The following is a 19,847-nucleotide window of genomic DNA, read 5'->3' as shown; positions in this document are numbered from 1 at the left end:
TTATGCATTTTCCTAGAAAATGTACTTAGTGCTTATTGACCGGAAGTATCCGCTAGACTTCTTATTTCTAAAATAATGAATGCTGTATCACAGAAGCAAATTAAGTACTGAGGGATCAACAATTTTTAAGATTACTGCAAATTTAAGTAGGTCTAATAAAACACAGCAGTTTCTAAAGGCAAATTCACCATTTAGAAGGGTCCTTTCTAAAGGACATTTTAATATTGCTCTTAAAACTGTGGTCATCTGTTAATTATCCGATTCTGGAATTCAGTTGGGTACTCAGATCTTCCTCCATTCATCTCACGTCATATTTAGACTGGGCCAGATTCTGGACCCAGTGAGGTCATCGTGCTGCTATTAGCTTCTATGAAAAAAAAAGTTCAGCACCTACACCATAAGATTTGTTGAAAATTCATAATTGATGATTTATTCTTTTATACTGTCTGCACAGAAGTGCCAGACATGCATGTTGTATTAATCAAACTGTCGTAGAGCGAAGAGAGGCGCGCAGGTCACACGGGATATGAAAGATACACAAATTTATTCCAAACCTGTGTTTGAGTTCAGTAGAGGGGATTGGGTGAAATGCATTTTTGTGACTGAAATGCTCTTGTTTATAGACAGAATTATTGGCCAGGTTCATTTGGTTTGGAAAAAGAATGTATATGGGGGGAAAAAAATCCCCCCCATTAGCAGTTACACTGAGAAATCCTTTGGAATAAAAATATATAGTTCTTATCTCCGCGCTCCATGACCATCACAAGGCAGATTCTGTTACCCTTTCACAGATTTCCATGTCTGTGATGCTAATAGCTAAATATTCTACTAACAGAGTAGCTTTCTATAAAGGTTTATTTATCAGACCACTGAGCTAGAAAATGATCAGTCACAATAAACTTTAAAATGAACAACTGCAAAGACAGCCTTTGAGCCAATACTGTGTATTAGCTCAAAAAGAGACTGCATTGACTTAAATATTCACTGAACGGGTATCATCTTTGACGTGCACAGATTTTTGCTCACACGCTGTCATCCTCAAAGCCATCTACTTCACTAAACAGTCTCCATCACCAGTAAATACACAGCGTACACCTTTGTGGCCTTTGGTGAGGATATTACTAACACCAATGCTATTATTTTATCCTTGTATTTTTTCTTCATACAATTTTTTATTCTAACAGTAGCTACAGCAGCAGTATCTTCACTCCATTGGCATTCATTTCCAATTAGTATTCTCTTAGTTGTAGAAACTTACTTCCAGGCAAAATGTATCTTCTAGAGGAAAAAAAACATCCACAGTCAATATACTACTTTGGCTTTTCTTTGACTAGAAAAATGACAAACGGGAAATTTGCAATAAATGGGATAATAGAGGGGAAGAGCTTCCAAAGCTCAAGGGGAAGGTTAGTCTCCCTGGCTCACTGAAAGCTGTTTGGTATATTCTCTCTAAAATTTCAGGTTCCAGTTCTGCAAATCCATATGTAACTCAACGCCCTTTAGGCAGACCAAATAAGACAGTTCCTTTAAGCTGTTCACGTGAATAAGCACAACAAGAAATTACAGGAATATGTAATAACAGAATTAAATTCATAGAAATATTCTACCTAACGACTCATCAATTTATCCTCGCACTTTTACAGGGTGAACCCGGAGAAGCTGGTAACCCTGGACCTCCTGGAGAATCTGGAACATCCGTGAGTATTCTGGTTTTGTCTTATTATTGACCTTTATTACAGTGAACCAAGGTATGTGGTAGCACTTACCTTAGAAAGCCTTTAATCAGACTGAATACTGTGTACATTTTAATTTTCAGTGCAGAACTTCTACCTTTAAGAAGCAATTTTTTTCCGTATAATTATAGCCGCACTTGTACTAGCAGCTAGAGGACAAAGCCGAAGACGTCCTAGGACAGTACCCGTTTTTTCTTCCAGAAGTCTTAACTCTGACATGCACGTTCTTCTCTCTGAAGACAGTTCATTGATGCAACCCCGGTGCAGATGCTGGCACTTGGCCCGAGATTCACAGGGTTTCCCATCTGAGGCCGAGGCTCTAGTCTCCCATTCACGTGCCGGCAGTTTATTGATGAGTAACATTGCCCAGGTCTGCGAACAGTTTTGCCATTCAATTTCCAGATGACATTTTTGTGTTCATTTCTTTTCTACAGGGTCCAAAAGGTGAAAGGGGAGAAAAAGGTGAGGCTGGTCCACCCGGAGCAGCTGGACCACCAGGTGCTAAAGGACCTCCAGGTGATGATGGGCCTAAGGGTAACCCAGTAAGTGAGCTTACTGATTTTAACACAAAGCACTGTGAAGCACTGCTGAAGCTGTGCTACATATAAAACTGTATATGAATTTCTAAATTTGAACTAAATTCTTTATATGCTTCATAAAATATCTGTGATGATTGCTATCTGCTGGTAGCTGCTGTAGATGACACTTGCCTTGGTTTTTTTCCCAATTTATCTAGGGCCCAGTTGGTTTTCCTGGAGATCCTGGTCCCCCTGGGGAGCCTGGTCCAGCTGTAAGTATCCTTAAAAAACAGCTTTAGGTTCTAGTCTTGGTCTGCACTAAATTCTAGTTTACCCTGCCTCTTCCTTCTCTGGGAATGAGGTCTGGCCTCTAAGATCTGTTGCTTTTCTGTTCATATATTTCTTAAGGCTTAAAAAAGCTTTAGAAATCTTTTTTCCAAACCTTTTTTTTTTCCTTTAAAAATCTTTTTTTTGAAAACTACTGTCCTTGGGAAAATGCTCTGCAGAAAAACAGCGCTCTTATATTTGTAAATGAGACTAATTTACTTAATACAGCTGAACTTTAGATTTTATTTTCCTGTGAATTCTGTAGGGTCAAGACGGTGTTGGTGGAGAGAAGGGTGAAGATGGTGATCCTGGTCAACCTGTGAGTCATTTCTGTCATTCTGTTTCAGCTGCATGTTCTCTCCTATGCTAAGACAGTATCGTTTTCTGAACCAGTGGTTTCTATAGTCATAATCTTAAAAATGTTTTCTAAACGGGTGTTTTTCCTATTATACTGAAAAAGATCTATTTCCTTGAAGAGCTAGAACTGCCCATATTATAGTCACAATCAGAAGCAAGAGCTCAGTTTCTTCTAGAAGTAGAAACAAATGATGTATTAAGGATTTGTGCTGGAGCTGCTTAGGAGCACTAAAAATCAAGCGACTCTGAGCATAAGAAAGGAATGCTGCAGCCAAATAATCTTCACTAGCTGACCTGATGAAATGAAGCCTTGATGTTTCTGCTTTAAGAAAGTTAAGAAGAATCTGAGCAAAACCCATATGAAGCAGCAAAGTTCTTACAGTTCTGTAATTCCCCTATTAAAATACCATTAATTTTTTATTGCAAAAAGATAGGGTTTCCATTTTGGAAAGTCTCATTCTGGCTCTGGAAGTTCTGGTTATCACGGAATTATCCTGTACAGGAGTTTGAAAATCTTAGTACATCGAACGTATGGTTGGAAGCAAGTTATAAACTGGGATTTGCCTGCAAACTTCAGGAAATCAGTATCTGCGCGTCTTCCCGAGCAGTACCTACTTTCAGGGTGTTTTGTTGCTGAAGAAAAGCTTATCAAACCGGTCAGCAACCCTGGAACATTTAAGAGTATCACAGCTTACCAGGACGGGGTGCCCACATGGCTGTCAGCGCAGAGGTTTTACGAGAAGGCCACCCACGGGGCGGCTAACTCACTTTTGCTAACATTTTTCACCCCCATCTGCATCACTTCAGCCCCTGAGAAAGCAAAAAACTTCCTAATGGAGTTTAGGCAGTAGGCGATGACCATGTGTCACCTGTGCGCGGCCACCTTCTGGTCTGAAACTTCTGTTGCATATGGGAAGAGAAAAAAAGAATGGTTGCATTTTGTACACTAACGAAAGGCGTTCAGAATTTCGAAAGGCCGCCCTAAGAAAGGACTCGTTGAATAAGCAGGTGTGCTCCTCTGTGTTTATGGTACTTACTGCCTGTCCATTGAAAGGGGCCAACGGATTGCAGGTATCTGTTGCATTTAATACGGAGCTTTATCCTTCCTCACCGCTGAGCTTACCATTTTCCACTGCAGGGTCCCCCAGGCCCTTCAGGCGAAGCTGGCCCACCGGGTCCACCCGGAAAAAGAGTAAGTCCTTCCTCGTTTTCTCCGTACATTTCTCTTTCCGAGACATTATGTTCTAGAGAATTCCAGCCACTTGTTTTCCATGTTGTCACGCTCAGGTATGATGTCTGAAGTTTAAGTAATGTAATGGGAGAGATGGAAAAAAACCAAAACAACAGAGAGAACCCTTTAACGTGGGTTACTTGGGAACAAAAAAGCGCAGGGAAGCATGTACGCCTGATCTATAAATGTGCTTTTTCATTTCACCCGAGTGAATTCATTGCCTGCCAGGGTAAGAATTCAGTATCTGCCGAATTGGTCTGCTAATAGGAGTGAGCGATGACGAGAGTAATACAAGACATCATCCTTAGGCACACGACTGCTGGCAGGGAGCAGGAAGAATGTGTCTGCTTTGGTGTCTTTAGCTTCTGAAATAAAATAATTTCAGCGCAGCTTTTGTGCAAACCTATGTCATCCCCTCTGCATACAAAATTAACAAGCAGACGTTTCTGTAACTTATGGAGCCATTCCATTATTTCTAAAGTCTTTGAAGCTTCACAGGCTTTACAAATATCACTACTCAAAACCAGTAAATAATGTTACACTTACAGAACTGTAGGAGATGCATCAACCTGTAGGTCTGCTTCAGAGGCCATCAGAGGCACTTTTTACACTTTAAAAAACAAGGGAGGGGGCACCTTTAAATGTAAGATGAGATCTATTTTAAAAAAAAAAAAAGTGTTAAATTGCCCTATTTAATGGGCTTGAGTGATCTGCCATGCCTGATTGATCACTTTTGTCTGTTTTACACAATAATCTATTTGCTCCACCTACTTGCAAAACATTTGTCATACCGTGAACGATTACGGTAGCGCTAACAACCTTATCACTGGAACTGAAATACGGCTCCATCGAATATTAGCAATTAGCACGTTTGTTCAACATCAGATTAGACCTTCCTAATCTACGATACAGGAAGGCAGTACCTCACTCCCAACAGATCGGACATGTTGCACCTCATCGTCCTTAGACAAAAACACTTTAGAAACACAAATATCACATCACCTGTGGTTTGACGCATTTCTGATTTAGGGAATACCTACGGCTAAAATATTGCCAAGCGATCCCATTCCTGAATTCTGAAGAAAACATTGTGTGGAATCAGATTCTGCATTACTTGAGTAGCTGAATGTTTCAAGCTCGTAGAGAGTCTGTATTGTATTGATGCTACACCAGCGAGAAACAGCGACCGATCGAAAGCTTCATGCTTTGCTGGCAGAATGGGCACACAACTGGTGAAAACGAATGACAAGCATTTTTTATGCCAGATTCAATTTCAGCAAAAAGCCCTAACAAGTGTCCTTCCATCCGGATTAAGAAGAACGTACCATTTCAGTAGTAATGCCGCCGCCTGCGGAGGTGCAGCTCTGGCTACGCTACTAGAAAGCAACGTTCCACCCCATGTTTTGTTTTTCTGTCTCTGAAACAAGCTGGCAGAGCTCAGGATTCATACGTTTAAATCTAGTCCCTTGAACTCCTCAACCGTACAGTCGTCTTATTCTGTTCTTTTCATTCCCCTCTTCCCCTGTACTTTATAACTGACCTAACTCAGTGTCGCTGCCCAGTCTTATGAAATTATGTTTATTGCCAGGTTTCACAGTTTTGAGCAACCGGTGTCTAGTATTGCCGGTTACAAGGAGGTTCCCCCAGCTTTCCCTGGGAAACAAATGCTAGCGAAAGACACGGACGTAGAGTTTTCCCATTGTATCTACGAGACTTTGGCTACCGATACTTACAGTGACATTCAACTCTCAAGTGAAGGCCAAGAATAAACTGTTTTTCCCACTTATTGACAGGTGACAGTAAAAGGATTACTATTAGTTGGTGAGAGAAGCAAATACCAAAATTGTTTTCCTATGGTGCTCTAAAGGCTTTGACAATAAGTACCAGAGCTTTGCAGACTGAGCAAGGGCCTCACGGACAAGCAGTATGGTGGACGTCTTTTAAGAAATACCTCTTAGGAAGGTCAAGTCAGAGCAAGAAGCCCGTTCCAGATTCCCACTGCGAAGAGGTAAAATTGGCTAGCATGCCAATGGCCACGTAGCTCAAGTCTAAATCAAGATAAAAGGTTAAATCTGTGGATGAAACAAAAAATGGATCATCGGAGCATCCACAAAACGTGTACCCTAATGTATTACTTTTCAGACCTAATAATAGGTCTTCCAAAAAATATGTCCACCGCTGCCTTTCAGAAAGTCCTAATACCACAGATACTTCAAGTTTTACAAGGGAGAGTACAGTGTATCTTCAGAACAAAGCCCTACGTTCAGATGAATGACTAGATGAAATATGTATATTTATATTTAACCATAATCTACGAAGGGCGAACCGTGTGACAGTAATTGATAAAGTCTCGCCAAGTGATTACCTATATTCTTAATTAAAAAAAAAAATTCATTAAATCGTAATTAATATTTTACAGATTCTGACTTCTGGAAAGATCTGTGCATGGACCAGATCAGATAAATACGTGCTCAGAAGGCTTTATAAGTCTGGGTAGTTTTAGTGCAAGTACTCACAGTAATTGTGCGTGCAGATCTAGCACGGGTCTGTGCACACACTGTTTAAAAAATTACGGCTATGAAATCTATCACAGGAAATGCAGAGCTGAAGTGAATTTATCATTAATAAATGGAAGGCCAGATTCTCTAGTTTGATGCAAGAGAGGATCAAGACCCAAAACACCAGCTGATTTAAAAGTACAGATTTATTGGATCAGACTTTCAGGGACTAGTTTAGTATTGACTAAACTCTATTTTTTAATTCAATGATAAAATGCCCTGTAATGAATTCAGAAAAGCAGTAAATCTTTTAAGGAGTATCTTGTCAATGAAGTAAGAGACTGTGCTCAATATTTCCTCTATCCAACTACATATACGCACACACCCCCCTTGCTTTACTTGGGTAGTCAATACAGGTTTTTATCCTGTAGACATTCTATCTTGGTTTATAACTTCAAGTAAGGGAAGATAATAAAAATCCAGAGTAAATGTTTGAAGTATTTGGGGAAAACGTATTTCCCTTGGTTTAAAGAAGGTTTCTTATACTTGATAACTCCCCAAAAGGATGTACTTCTAAAATAAAAGGAATGTACTCAGAAGCATTTGCTACTCTTTCTGAGGCAGAAATAGCCAGCCAATGGAATAGCGATCGCAGGACGTGAATGACAACAGCGTCCAAGTGAAATCGTGTCGTAATTGCTATTGAGGTCGATCAGAAAGCGGTTATCAATTGCATAATACACGTTTTTTAAGTATTATGTTCTTTCATAACTACAGATGGGCAACTTTTGAGCGATTAAGCTACAATATTTCAGTGCTACACTTAGCATTCTAGCCAGGCAGTGCTAGCGGTTCTGTAGCATCGTTCTGAAGAATGCTCAGCAGCAGTTAAATATAGTGTTTCCAAAAATTATATTTTTATGTTAAACCACCAAAGCTTTATAATGCAAATAGGACTTTTAAAGTAAAGTTATACTAACCAAAGAAAGCTACTTGGAAAATCCTAGTATTCCCGATTCGACGTAGCATACCAGCTTGCTAGGACACATGCGTTTCAGTTTGCAGCTTTCAGTGCCCGTTTAAGCGCCTTGCCAAATCAAGACCTCAGAGGCTACCCGCAGTGGCTACCACTTCGTCAGCTCTCATGCTTACATTTATAAAAATATCCAGCACAATAGGCTTTTTGGTAGAGGCAGCCCACAGCAGATGGCTGCCTTGCCTTCCGAGCTATCCAGGACCCATCTCTAGCCTTACCAGTTCTGTCTGGTTTGAGAATGGCTGCTCTTCATCAGGACATCTTCCTCTCACTGTAGGCTTTCCATCACTGAATCCCTTGACGAGTTCTCCACTGATGCAAATCAGCCTGGGTTCTGTAGAAAACTTGAGCCATTACACGTATGTGTATTACATTCCAAGCTGAACAAGTATCACACAGAATCCCAGGTTGGAAGGGACCTCAGGGACCATCTAGTCCAACCTTTCTAGGAAGAGCCCAGCCTAGACAAGACGGCCCAGCGCCCTGTCCAGACGGCTCTTGAGGGTGTCCAACGTGGCCGAGCCAACCCCTTCCCTGGGGAGATTATTCCCATGGTGACTGTCCTCACTGTGAGACATTTCCCTCTCGTGTCCAGTCGGAATCTCCCCAAGAGCAACTTGTGTCCATCCCCCTTGTCCTCTCCATGGGACTCTGTGTAAAAAGGGAGTCTCCGTCTTCTTTGTAGCTGCCCCTTAAGTACTGGTACATGGCGATGAGATCCCCTCTGAGCCTCCTTTTCTCAAGGCTGGCCAGTTGAGCTCTGGGACTAGGAATCCCTCTTCTAATTCTTTTCCCTTTATATGCATGTTAAACATCTGTAATATTGCCATCTGAATTTCTCCGTCTGCAAAAAGAGAAGGATGAAACTTGCCAACCTCACAGAAAGATGCGGCTTCTGAAGTGTTCTTAAACCTTGAGAAGACAAAAACTGTGTTATAAAGTTAACTTTACTGTTGGCGCAATCTAAGACAGCCAAGGAGTTCACAAATTGCTACGGGCTTGTCAGCGAGAGTTCTCAGCTGTACAGCTTTCCTGTTCTCATAACAGCAGCGCCGACCAGCAGCATGCTGCGTGACGACTGTGTTTCTGAAGAGGTGTAGTGTCTTCCAGCTTCTCCTTCCAGAGGAGGAGATAAGGGAACTGTGGTCAGTGAGAAGTGGAACATCTCAAAAGGCCTCCTGACCCAATGCCTGCTTGCCTAGAAATACTCGTACAAAGACCAAATCACTCTACAGTTATGTAGTTACTGTTTTCTTCTGAAGCTTAACTCTTCGCACATATTTTTGGGACTCCCTTTTTTTGTTGTTGTTTTGCCATAGACTACTGGGTAATATCTCTAGTTCAAATTAATTAATTTCTACCTGACAAATGTTAAGAATAGTATGAGGAAGAGACACCACCAAACAACATTCATTCTTAAAACAAATAACATTTACAATTAATAAAACTCAACGCCTTTCAGGGTGCTGGGCCCTTCAGCTGTGTTTTCTGCTGCTTAGCCATTTTCCTTCTTGGTGTCAACTGGGTGTCTAGATCACGTATGCATAAGGCTCCATACATCAATCTAAAAATGTTAGCACTTGAAGTGCAGAACTAAGACACATTTTTGGTCTAAACTGGAAGGCATACTGTCGGCTGTCAATAAAAGAGCAGGTGTCGACACTCTGTATGAGTTCTTTTGTCTTCTCAGTTCTGCGTAAAATGTATCGGGCGCCATCTCCAAGCCCGAAGTGTAACGATCATAAAAATCACCATGGTAGCTGGGGTGGGGAGGGTGGGGAGCATTAATTTCAAATTATTGTTACTGAGAGCTTTTCTGTCAGTTAAAATTTACCAGACACTCCAACAACTCAAGTGTGGGAAGGTAAGATAAATAATAATTAGCAGTCTTTCTCTGCAGAAGCACCATCTGTGCCAGGCCAGCGATCACAGCCCGTTAGAAAGAGCAGTTCATTTAGCTGCTCTGGGCCTGGCGCTGCATCGGCACTGCCCGGTAACGAACGGGCCCCCTTTGTTCAGCCGTCATGAGCCACTGTATTTGTAATCTGGCGATCGTGGGTTTAGCCCTGCAAATTCACGTTGCAGCTGCGCTTCTAGATTATGCGGAGACCGTATTTCTCAAATACAAACTACTGCGCTCAACCCCTCTCGGTGTCTTAGGTAGGGCAGATTATCATCCGTAAGGGAACTTGAGTAAAAGGGATTTTCAAGCAGTAAAGACAATGCGCGTGTAAATTCATGTAAGAAAAAATGTCCCGTTTCTAAAATGTTCCTGGGTTTGTTTATATACCTGCTAACCGCTTTTCTTGTTATTGCTGCGAACCGTGATCCACCCGACCAACTACAACCTACCCAAAGGGGTGCAGGCATCACAGGCGTTATGGGAAGACCAGTGATTTAAATATTTCCTCCTGTTTTAAATAGTCAGCAGTTGGACCACAGTGTCCAGGGCTTTTTAGCTTCTCTGTATTCTGAAGAGGTAAAACTAAGTCCTTCACCGCTTACAGCACTTACAACTACCACAGAGACCAACCTGTGGCACCCACAACAAATGAGCACAGGCCACTGTGGGTAATTTAATTCGTTCTGCGTTACCTCTAATGGAAAGCCTGAACCATTTGTGTTGGCCAAAAGGTTCATACAGTGCTGCAGATGTTCAGTTCCACCCTGGAGAAAGCTTAATTTCAGAAGCAAATGAAGGATCTTAATATATTTCTACATAAATAGTTATAAAATTAATGTAAATTTCCAGGAATTAAATTAAAACTGGTGGACTTGCTCGAGGTATGTGCCAATAGTAGTGGATGGCAAAATATAGCAGGCTATAAAAAGTTTGGGCTAAATTCAGCTCTAGTATAAAAAACTGCTGTTAGGTCAGGCTCTAGTCTAAAGCCCTGAGCTCACAGAAGAACGGTTCTTCTCTGTAAAATTAAGAATGTGCTTCAGAGCTTTACTTGTAGGGGCCTGCGTTATTTTGTCTATTGTTATGAAGTAAAAAGCAGTCAATAAATAGAAGTGAGTCAATTTTTCTTGTTGCTGGTCCTTGGAAGATTGGGGGTTTTGTAACTTCTACATAACAAACTGTTTGTTGCATCAGTGGCCAGGTTTTAGGGAATTAAGTTTTACAGATTCAGAAAATCACCTTGTGTTTGATCATAGTCACTTTTCTTTCCTTTTGCTTTAAGCTGCTCATCGGTTGGCAAGAAATAGCTACTTGTAATAAAGACACTTCCCAGGCTAAAAATTAACCTTGTAGGAAAATAGTCAGTCCATTATCGTGTCTCTTTTCTGAACTACGTGTATATATGAGAGCGCCAGTTTCAAAGAGTACATTAGATTCTAGATGCTGCTTCTGTTCATAACTGAAGCTATGAATATTAATTCCCTGACCTGAAAATCAGCCCTTGATGTTTCAGAGGAGAAAAATGTCTGTTTGTTTTTCACTGAAACCTTGAGAAAATGAAGGGTGATGGGCGACGTCAGCCACAGGCAGTCGCAGCGCTGCCAGACCACTGCGACGCCTTTCGGTGGCCCCCACCCGAACCTCATCCCGTCTCCGCCTCGTCCTGCAGTACCGAGTTCTGTCCTAGTCAGGCAGAGCTTTGGTAGAGCAGCAGCAGGAAACCTGATACCAAGAGCTATTTCTAGTCAGTGTCTTTATTTCATTCCTTACAACCTCCAGTCACGGGATTCCCCCCCCTTTCATATTTACTGGATATTATTATGGCATGTATCCATTTTTTGGCTGTCCAAACGTTATCAAAAGGCTTACCGAGCCCGACGCCGACTTAGAGAATAAAGACTTACATGTCGCTCTGTAGCATGACAGGCCCTTTTGGGATCAGTGGATAACCTACAGTGAGTAGACAGAAGTCAATGCAAAGCAAATTTAAAACTGTTACTCTGTGTAAATTAGTATTGTTCTTTTCCTCCTCCTTTTATATCTTAATTTTTTTCCAAGCTATTTATTTGGTTTTAACCTCATCATGTCAGAAGAGTTAGGAGATACATATTCTTTTAGGTATTAAAATCCTAGAAAATTTCATAAAGGGAAAAAGAGCTGATACAACAAATTGGTATTTTTATCCTGTGAATAAAATGTCAAGAAAGAAATTTAATGTTCTTTTGTTAGCACTTACTGCTTATTAATGCAGTGGAAACTGCACTCTCAGAGTTTTTTCACTGGTAATGTTGTAGAAAACGGACATTATGAGCTCAGTCTGTCTTTTACAGGGGCCCCCTGGAGCAACTGGTGCTGAAGGCAGGCAAGGTGAAAAAGGTGCAAAGGTAATACATGCAACATTTTTTCAGGATCATGGAAATGTAAACTATATATAAATGAAGAAACAATTGCTTATCGTGCACCGAGTGTGAAACTTATCAGCGTAATAACTGGTAAACCATAAAATCCAAATCAAGACCCAGAATCAGCAGCAGTACATAACGGAGCCCGTGGTGGACTCTCACCAGCGCAGGCCCAGCTTAGCTCAGCCCTGCGGAAAAGCAGGATGAGCCGGCTTTGCTGGCACCACGTCTTCATGTGAAGAGCAAAATTTTGTTCAGAAAACCACCCTGTGCAGAGCAGTTTCAGAGCAGCTTTTAAAAAATGGGAGTGAAGAAACTTCACTCTCACTTTGTGACTTGTGTATCCCCACGGTGCCAAGCTTCGTCAGCTCTCCCTCTCCAACCTCTTGCTTATGTCCTTCTAGGGTGAACCTGGTGCCGAAGGGGCTCCTGGAAAAACAGGTCCAGTTGGTCCGCAGGGACCTGCAGGAAAACCTGGCCCAGAGGGTCTCCGGGGCATTCCTGGCCCTGTGGTAAGTAAGTGGAGCATATAATAGTATTTTAAATGTTGCATTTCTTGTATATCCTCTGCTAAAGCAAACTTTATGTGTTTTCTAGGGAGAACAAGGTCTACCTGGAGCGCCAGGCCAGGACGGCCCTCCGGGGCCTCTGGTGAGTGCCCTTCCTTTCAGTGCCAAAACAGACAAAGCACCCTTTAACGTGTCTGTGCTTTTACAGAAAAATGAATGTACAAGTCAGTTCTTAGCACAAAGTCACTATTTTTCCGTGCTGGTAAAATCTGATACACAGTTGCCTTCATTTTACTGCTCTACTTTAGCAGGCAGCTGTGCTGAATGCTGCTGAGTTATACCAGGTAAAAAGAGGAATAAGGCAGTGTCAAAGCAAACTCTTGAAATTCCCTGAATAGAATTTAAAATAAAACTATGCTTACAATCAAAAAATCTACTTCTGTCCCCATATCGGCAAACTGTAACACCTTAAATCATTTTGTTTCCTTAGTGGTAAATTTTGTACATCCATTGATTTTTCATGACTGATAGTCGAGGAAAATGTTAATTAAATGAGAAATCGGGCCAAAAAGGGACTTCTACCAAAGAAGAAAACATGCTCGTTTTATAAAAATGAACGGCAGCACCATGTCTGTTCATTTTGGCAGTCCCAGGAAATATAATCCACGACCAAAGTGTCTAGAAGAGTCTGAAAGAACCAAGCTCCCAGTTTCCAGGGCACCTAGGGCAGACCACCGTGCTGCTCTCTGTTAGCAGTATGATTAAAGCAAGGGACATTTATAGGTGACATCTAATCGTATCATTGCTTCTGTTTTCACTTGCTATTTTAGGGCGTTTTTTTCTAACAAGCTGAAATAACAACACCGCGAGCACAAATTGCACAACATTGGCGTTCTTATTCAGCATCACGTGCAGAAATTCAAATCTCAGCTGTACGCCCAGCAGATTAATTCTTCCCTTGCCAAGCAAAGGTGATCCAATTTAGTGGAAAGAGCTCCCACCCCTTGCCCTCCCAACTCACGGAAGCAGAGTTCACCTCTGTTACCACAGTTAAATGACACACTGGGAATAAAAAGCCTCGGAACAGAACATGGACTGTTCTAGTTTGGTGGGGAAAAAAAATAAACAAGTGTTACACTCTCAAGGCATTTTGAGTTTGCAGGCAGCGTGATCATATCCTAAGTGAAATCCACGCTGTTATTTTGGCCAGATTAACTATGCCAGCATGTACAATGGGATTACCTTAGCAGAACAGGGCAATAAGGAGCTATCCCCTACTTCAGAAACGGTGTGGTTCTTGCCGAGGAGAAGGCAGGCTGCGAGTAGCAGGTGTGAAGGAAATCCTCTATTCCTCTTCCTATATGGGTTTAGAGGGTACAGTGATACAGGTCCTTGGGTAGCCTTAGTACTGACAGTTTTTGTGTGAACCAAAAATCTTTCCAATGAGCATTCCTGCCTCCCCAGTGAGAACTCAGGGTCTGAACATCAGCTATAAAATCTCCACGTCAGGCTTTTCCAGTATATAACAATGAAAGTGGGGAAAAAATGGGGAATTTAAACTGAAATGCTGCATACATTAAGACTTTTTCCCTACACCAATCTTTCATGTTCATGTGCCTTTGTGAACATGAGCAATTGCCTTTTCGTTCGTTGACTGAAGCACTTTCATGGGTGAAAGTATTTGGGTAACTATTCACCTTTCAAAAAATGTTCCAAACAGGCAACTTCTTAACCTATAAGCCAAGAGTTTCAGAACAGTTACACACTAGAAAGATTTTTTTCCAATGAAGAGTGATCTGATGCATTGGTGTATCTATCGATCGCTTCTGCGTATGTAATTACAGATGGCATTACAATGGCATCTACACAGAACCTAGATGACCTCTAGATGGACTAGATGACCTCTAAAGGTCCCTTCCAACCTAAACCATTCTGTGATTCTATAATTTCATTTTTCTCTGTCCCTTAGAAAACAATAACGGGCAAATAAATAATGTGCTGAGGAAACCTTACGCTATAGCTCTTTGTTGCCCTTCATTTTTTAACATTCTAATTCTGTCTAAAGTCTCATGGATGACATATTGCTTGTAAGTCAGAGGCTGGGAACAATGAATGAGAAGCTGCAAGGAAAAGGACTCCCCTGGGCTAAGCCCATAATAAAAACCTCTTCTCTTCAAAGAGTTTATGATGGGACCACCACTGCAGCTTCTAAGGGATGTGCCCAGTTTACAAATAAAATGCATGGGGGACAAATCAAGGAAATCTAAAAGCCAAAGAGCAATTATTCAGCAATAACGAGCATCCCTTTCCCACATCAGTCACCAGAAGCCTCCAAATACATCATCAAAAGATCTCTCTTCTGACGTTTGAGAGCTTAAATATTCAAATCCGAAGCTGAGTGTACTAACGAACTATGTACTCCCAAAGGTACAGGCTTCCCGTCAGCTCAACAAGGACTTTTTTGAGATGCATTGTTGCAACTTAAATTTTATTTGGGATTTTAAGACAGTAAAGTTTAGAGGTAAAAGCTGCCGAGGTCAGGCCTCCCTCCTTCCCCTCCCTCCCGCCGCAGCAGATTGCTATCAGGAGAAGAATATGAAAGCCGATTTGCAGTAGAGCACAACACGCTGCAGGTGAAACTGTCTGATTCTGTATTCCAAAAGCTTAAAAATTTCACTTTTCGTTCATGAATTATGTATCTGCCTAGGCTTTTGCATCTAATGATATCCTGAAGCAGAGATGGAAAGGAGACGCACAGAATAATATTTTGTACATGAAGTGTTACGGCACTTTCGAAGCTGTGCCGGGTTGAAAAGGTCACGTATTACGGCTACCCATATCGTAACTACGCAGATGCCCGCTGCCAGCAGGAGACTAGCCGTGGAGAGATGCTGGCTTAGGCTAGCAGAAGTGAACGCCTCTCCTGTGCTGCCATAGCCACTGCATGGCCTGAATTTTTCACCTCATTCTCTACAAATTACACAAAACCACCACTGCTCTTCTTATGAACCTCCCAAGATTTCTCAAATCCCTCAAAATTCTTCTAAAATTATGAATAAGGATTAAAGTAATTAAAAAAAGCTGGAGAAAAAACAAGGAGATTTTAACAAGCTTCATATATAATCTTTTTCTGCACCATCTATCCAGCTATATATTTGACTATTGGATTGCTCTTATGACCCCTGTAAAGGTAAAAAGCAGCGCTGTCAAGGGAAAGAAGCTTGTGTCAAGTTATAACAAGATTATTCAGTGTTTTTTGCAAGCGATGTGCAGAAAGTAAGCCCTGTCCACGCGAACGTGTTTCTCTCTCGCAGTAGTTTCCCAGGTAGCCAGGCTGCAGTGGAGTTTTCCAACAGATTCTCTAAGCATCAGCTTACGTTGGAACCACCTGAAAAAAAAGGAATGTTTTGGGTTGTCCCCTCCCCGCACCCACCCCTGAAGTGTGGAAGCCCTTGCAGAACGGTTCTGGGGACCCTATGGCGGTGGTTCACAGCTCTGCCTCCTGCCCAGCATGTCTCTGTTTACCGAAATCTAGCGGCACGGAGTAATGTTTAGGGAGAACCGCAAATAGAATAAAGACCATTTCTGACTCAGTTTCATTAAGGAACTGTGCTGCAGAAAGGATGGCCTGTAACTACAAATTAAAACTGGTAAACTGCTTATATGATGTGAGCCAAGTAAGTACCTAAAAAGGGATCGGTTTATCACCTCTGTAAGGTAGCGCTATTGCCCCTACCCAACAGACGAGGAGCAGAGGCCCGAAGAGACTAAGGCAGTCCTGAAAGCATTTAGGGTTGCCCAAGCCAGTATTGCAAAACCAAAGTAATTTGTGTAACTGCTCACGTTTACCGAAGTGACAAAGGACCGTAAGCGCGTGCGTGTCAGTGGAGCTAGCACACCAACGTCACACTAGCTAAGCTTGCAATGTTGAGTAGAAAAGGCTTGAATATTTAGATAAAACATAGATTTAAATGCATTATTCATGGTCATACGGGAATTGCAGCTGGCAAGTCAAGGAAACCATAATCCCAAGACAGCACCCCGAGCGCTGAAGTACAATTCGAGGTAGTTCTCCAACAAAACAACACTGAGGAGCAGTTATTATCGGCCACCTGATTTATATTCTGCAAAAATTGTACTGAGCTGTAGTAAACTAGGAGAAAACAAATTAAGAGGATACTTTCCACCATCTGATGAAAGACAGGGCTAAATAAGCCATAAAGTGAGGCACAACAATTAAGGTGGAAGATGTAATTGAAAGCATGCCATGTAACCACAAGCAAAATTAGACAAATCAACAAAAACATAGTATTTTTTTTGAGTATCACTTGCTTCACTGGATGCCTTCCGTGCCCTTAAAGAATTTAGCTGACCCTTTGCTTCACAGATTTCTAATAATACAAGCCTTTACAGATCTCTAATTATGAAGTAATTTAAATGCTACGGTAGCATCACTATGCCTTTTTAAACATAAATTTCCACTTTATCTTGGGCCTAAATCGTACGCCATCAATCACAACCACCAACCACCAAATGGCTCTGCACTTCGACTTACGCTGCCTTCGGTATTATTTCAGGAAAACACGATCTGTGCAGTATGTTCAAGCTTACTTTAACATTACTTCCCTTGATTCATTTAGGGCCCACCCGGCTTGCCTGGCCTGAAAGGAGACCCAGGTTCCAAAGGAGAGAAGGTATACCTTATTCCTTGTTTGTGCCTTTGTCATTTTGATCCAGTCTCAAGTCTGTACAAAATTAGCAGAATGAAACACTGGGGTTTTTGTATCAGAAAGCAAGACAACTTACCACGTCTGTCGATCAGCTCTCCGTAGCCTTAATAGTCATCGTGAAGTCTTAAGCCACAGCTGAGATCCTGGACATAGACAGAAAGAAAAAGGTTACGGCCTGTGCGGTAATGTATCGACCACCCGAGTCTTCCTTGCGATGAAGATCCCAAAGACACCGATGTAAAGAGAACTGCTGGTTTTACAAAACCAAAGCAAGTAGAAATAAAAAGTAGTTGAGATTTTTATTTTAAAACAACAACGTGTAAATATTTAACAGCTAAAATACTTTTTAAACAATGGATTGAGACATCTGGGATAGCTTTTTCTAATGGAGTCCCAACACTTTATTGATTGCTTCTGTATCAGAGAAAAACTGTACAGAGACAGGGATGCAAATATGATTGTGTCTTGTGAACTTCAGGGTTTGTTCATGTGCTTGGATCAGCTGCTTATACAGCTGGGTTAACATGCCACTTAACATGCCACTCCCATGTTTTTCATGGGAAAAACGTGCCACTCTACAGTACGCTTATAGCACCTAAATGTGATAGTTGGTATGAAATTTGTACCCGCAGGCACGGTTATTTCTGTAGGGGTTTCAGTACGGACTATGTTGCACTTAGATCTCTCTCACTGAATATGCGGTCGCAGCTTGCAAATAACCTCCGAGTCTAAAGGCCAACTAACAACGACGAATAGCCTTTCAGAATATTTTGCTTTCAGGTTAATTGTTGGTATTTGAAAGCTCTAATCTGAATCTAATATGTGTTTGCAAAGCACATTTGCTTTATAGATATATATTTTTTTAACTGTCTTTTTTTCTGCCTTGTTTAGGGACATCCTGGTTTGATTGGCCTGATTGGACCTCCAGGAGAACAGGGTGAAAAGGGTGACAGGGGCCTTCCTGGCCCACAGGGATCTCCTGGCGCCAAGGGGGATGCAGTGAGTAGAGCATACTTGTGTTTTCTTTCAAGTTCTGTGCAGGCAAGAGGTACATATTCCAGTCTTTCTTTCGAGAGACACAAAGCTGCTGTAAACAGGAACCACCCAGAGCCTCCTGCTAGAGGCTAGCAGCACCAATCTCATCATGTTTACTAACTGCACTACCCAAAGTAGCTTCCTTTCTCCTAGTTACTAAGCCCTGTTTTAAGGCACTATGTAAACTCTGAGGTTTCCAAGCCGTTCTGAAGGGGAACACAGTCACGGCTGCAAGTTGTGCAGCGTAAGAACAACTACAAGCAACTCAAACTGTCAGATGATATTTTAAACTTACTAACTAGCTTGGACCCTAGCCAGTGGCCTGAATCAAAACTCGTCAGGGTCAGAAACTTAGTAGGACCACCTCATTCATAGATCTGCATTTTTTAATCCAGACCAGTGTGTGGAATACTTCATTTCTGCACTTACTCTCTTATTCTTTCTTAGGGAATTTCTGGTCCCGCTGGCCCACTCGGTCCCCCTGGTCCTCCTGGGTTACCTGTAAGTAATTTCATCTAGTCCTTCTGTTCAAAACACTCCGTGTTGTGTGGAATACACTCCCAACTATAGTTACATGTTCTTGCCCGTAGGGTCCCCAAGGTCCGAAAGGTTCCAAAGGATCCAGCGTGAGTAATTTTCCTCCAGTTTTTGTTCTTGTACTTAACTTTTGTGCATGTTGGTTTTTAACATTGTGTAGCATGGTCAACACGGCATTTCTTTCATTGCTTTGTAGGGTCCTGCTGGTCAAAAGGGTGACAGCGGGTTGCCTGGTCCACCCGGTCCTCCAGTAAGTAAGAACCCTCATTTGACATTCATCTACGTTACACTGACGTGATGACCCTGTTTTGACAAGGGTAGAAAACACCACTTGTGACCTTGCAGATAAGGAAAATAGTAATGATTATTTGAAAATTCACTTTCCAGAAAACACAGATCCACCAGACCCAGAAGTACATTATCTGCGCTGAAGCAGCCATTAGAAACTTAAAAAAAAAACAACACAAAAACCCCCACAAGCAAACAGAAAAAAAAACCCTTACAATAGTTTATTAATGTGTTATATTGGAGCACAGGAAATGAGATTATTTTCATTTCCCCTGTTAATACTCTTCTGTTTCAACTATTTCTTTTCTATATCATAACAATCTAAAATGAAACCAGTCAAAATCTGAATTAAGCGTTTCAGTTTCTTGAAATAAAATATTGTTTGATAGACCCCATGTGGAATTTTAAAGTTTTATCATAGGAAACATCCCCAGTTTTCATTTGTCACAGGCCGTGCCTGTGCTTGAGGGAATTGCCAGGCATAAAGAGACGACCGCAAGTCCGTTCTGCAGGCTGACGTCAGGGCAGCACAGCCTTCCCCCAGTAGCACTGGAGTGGGAAGAGTTTAGAGCACAGCAATGGCTTGGCCTTCTACAGTCACCTTTTTCTGCAAGTAAATCAAAGCACATGGGCATAAATCTGAAGGAAATAAGTGAAATAAAGAATCTCAGAATCACAGAATGCCCTGAGCCGGGAGGGACCCACAAGGACCATCGAGCCCAGCTCCTGTCCCTGCACAGGAC

The 19,847-nt window shown here is 41.7% G+C and overlaps 1 protein-coding gene and 2 long non-coding RNA genes across 8 annotated transcripts in view; 1 reads left to right on the top strand and 2 right to left on the bottom strand.

The window, feature by feature from the left end:
• The window catches only part of COL11A1 (collagen type XI alpha 1 chain), a 164,754-nt gene that overhangs the window by 136,801 nt on the left and 8,106 nt on the right, over positions 1-19,847 (top strand). For all 4 annotated transcript variants that reach the window (XM_064455620.1, XM_064455617.1, XM_064455618.1 and 1 more), the window contains 13 exons: positions 1,644-1,697; positions 2,168-2,275; positions 2,470-2,523; positions 2,844-2,897; positions 4,074-4,127; positions 11,934-11,987; positions 12,410-12,517; positions 12,603-12,656; positions 17,155-17,208; positions 18,136-18,243; positions 18,727-18,780; positions 18,870-18,905; positions 19,013-19,066. In XM_064455620.1, the coding sequence (XP_064311690.1) occupies positions 1,644-1,697; positions 2,168-2,275; positions 2,470-2,523; positions 2,844-2,897; positions 4,074-4,127; positions 11,934-11,987; positions 12,410-12,517; positions 12,603-12,656; positions 17,155-17,208; positions 18,136-18,243; positions 18,727-18,780; positions 18,870-18,905; positions 19,013-19,066 (846 nt within the window). The remainder of the gene's footprint in view (positions 1-1,643; positions 1,698-2,167; positions 2,276-2,469; positions 2,524-2,843; positions 2,898-4,073; positions 4,128-11,933; positions 11,988-12,409; positions 12,518-12,602; positions 12,657-17,154; positions 17,209-18,135; positions 18,244-18,726; positions 18,781-18,869; positions 18,906-19,012; positions 19,067-19,847) is intronic.
• On the bottom strand, positions 453-12,416 carry LOC135313989 (uncharacterized). Of its 3 annotated transcripts, XR_010373517.1 has the most exons (5): positions 12,334-12,416; positions 11,508-11,553; positions 7,919-8,544; positions 4,713-6,214; positions 3,017-4,231 (listed from the first exon to the last, which is right to left on the bottom strand). It is a non-coding gene; the product is annotated as an uncharacterized LOC135313989 (long non-coding RNA). The 3 variants fall into 3 exon arrangements; XR_010373516.1 differs by lacking the exon at positions 3,017-4,231 and adding an exon at positions 453-1,278 and having other exon boundaries at positions 4,713-8,544; XR_010373515.1 differs by having other exon boundaries at positions 4,713-8,544.
• On the bottom strand, positions 15,801-19,524 carry LOC135313990 (uncharacterized). Its single transcript, XR_010373518.1, has 3 exons — positions 18,709-19,524; positions 17,321-17,387; positions 15,801-15,902 (listed from the first exon to the last, which is right to left on the bottom strand). It is a non-coding gene; the product is annotated as an uncharacterized LOC135313990 (long non-coding RNA).

This window comes from Phalacrocorax carbo, chromosome 6 (assembly GCF_963921805.1).
Source record: "Phalacrocorax carbo chromosome 6, bPhaCar2.1, whole genome shotgun sequence".
In the NCBI taxonomy this organism is placed as follows: Eukaryota; Metazoa; Chordata; class Aves; order Suliformes; family Phalacrocoracidae; genus Phalacrocorax; species Phalacrocorax carbo.
The sequence above is the reverse complement of the archived record's forward strand: the minus strand, read 5'-3'. Positions and strand labels throughout refer to the sequence as shown.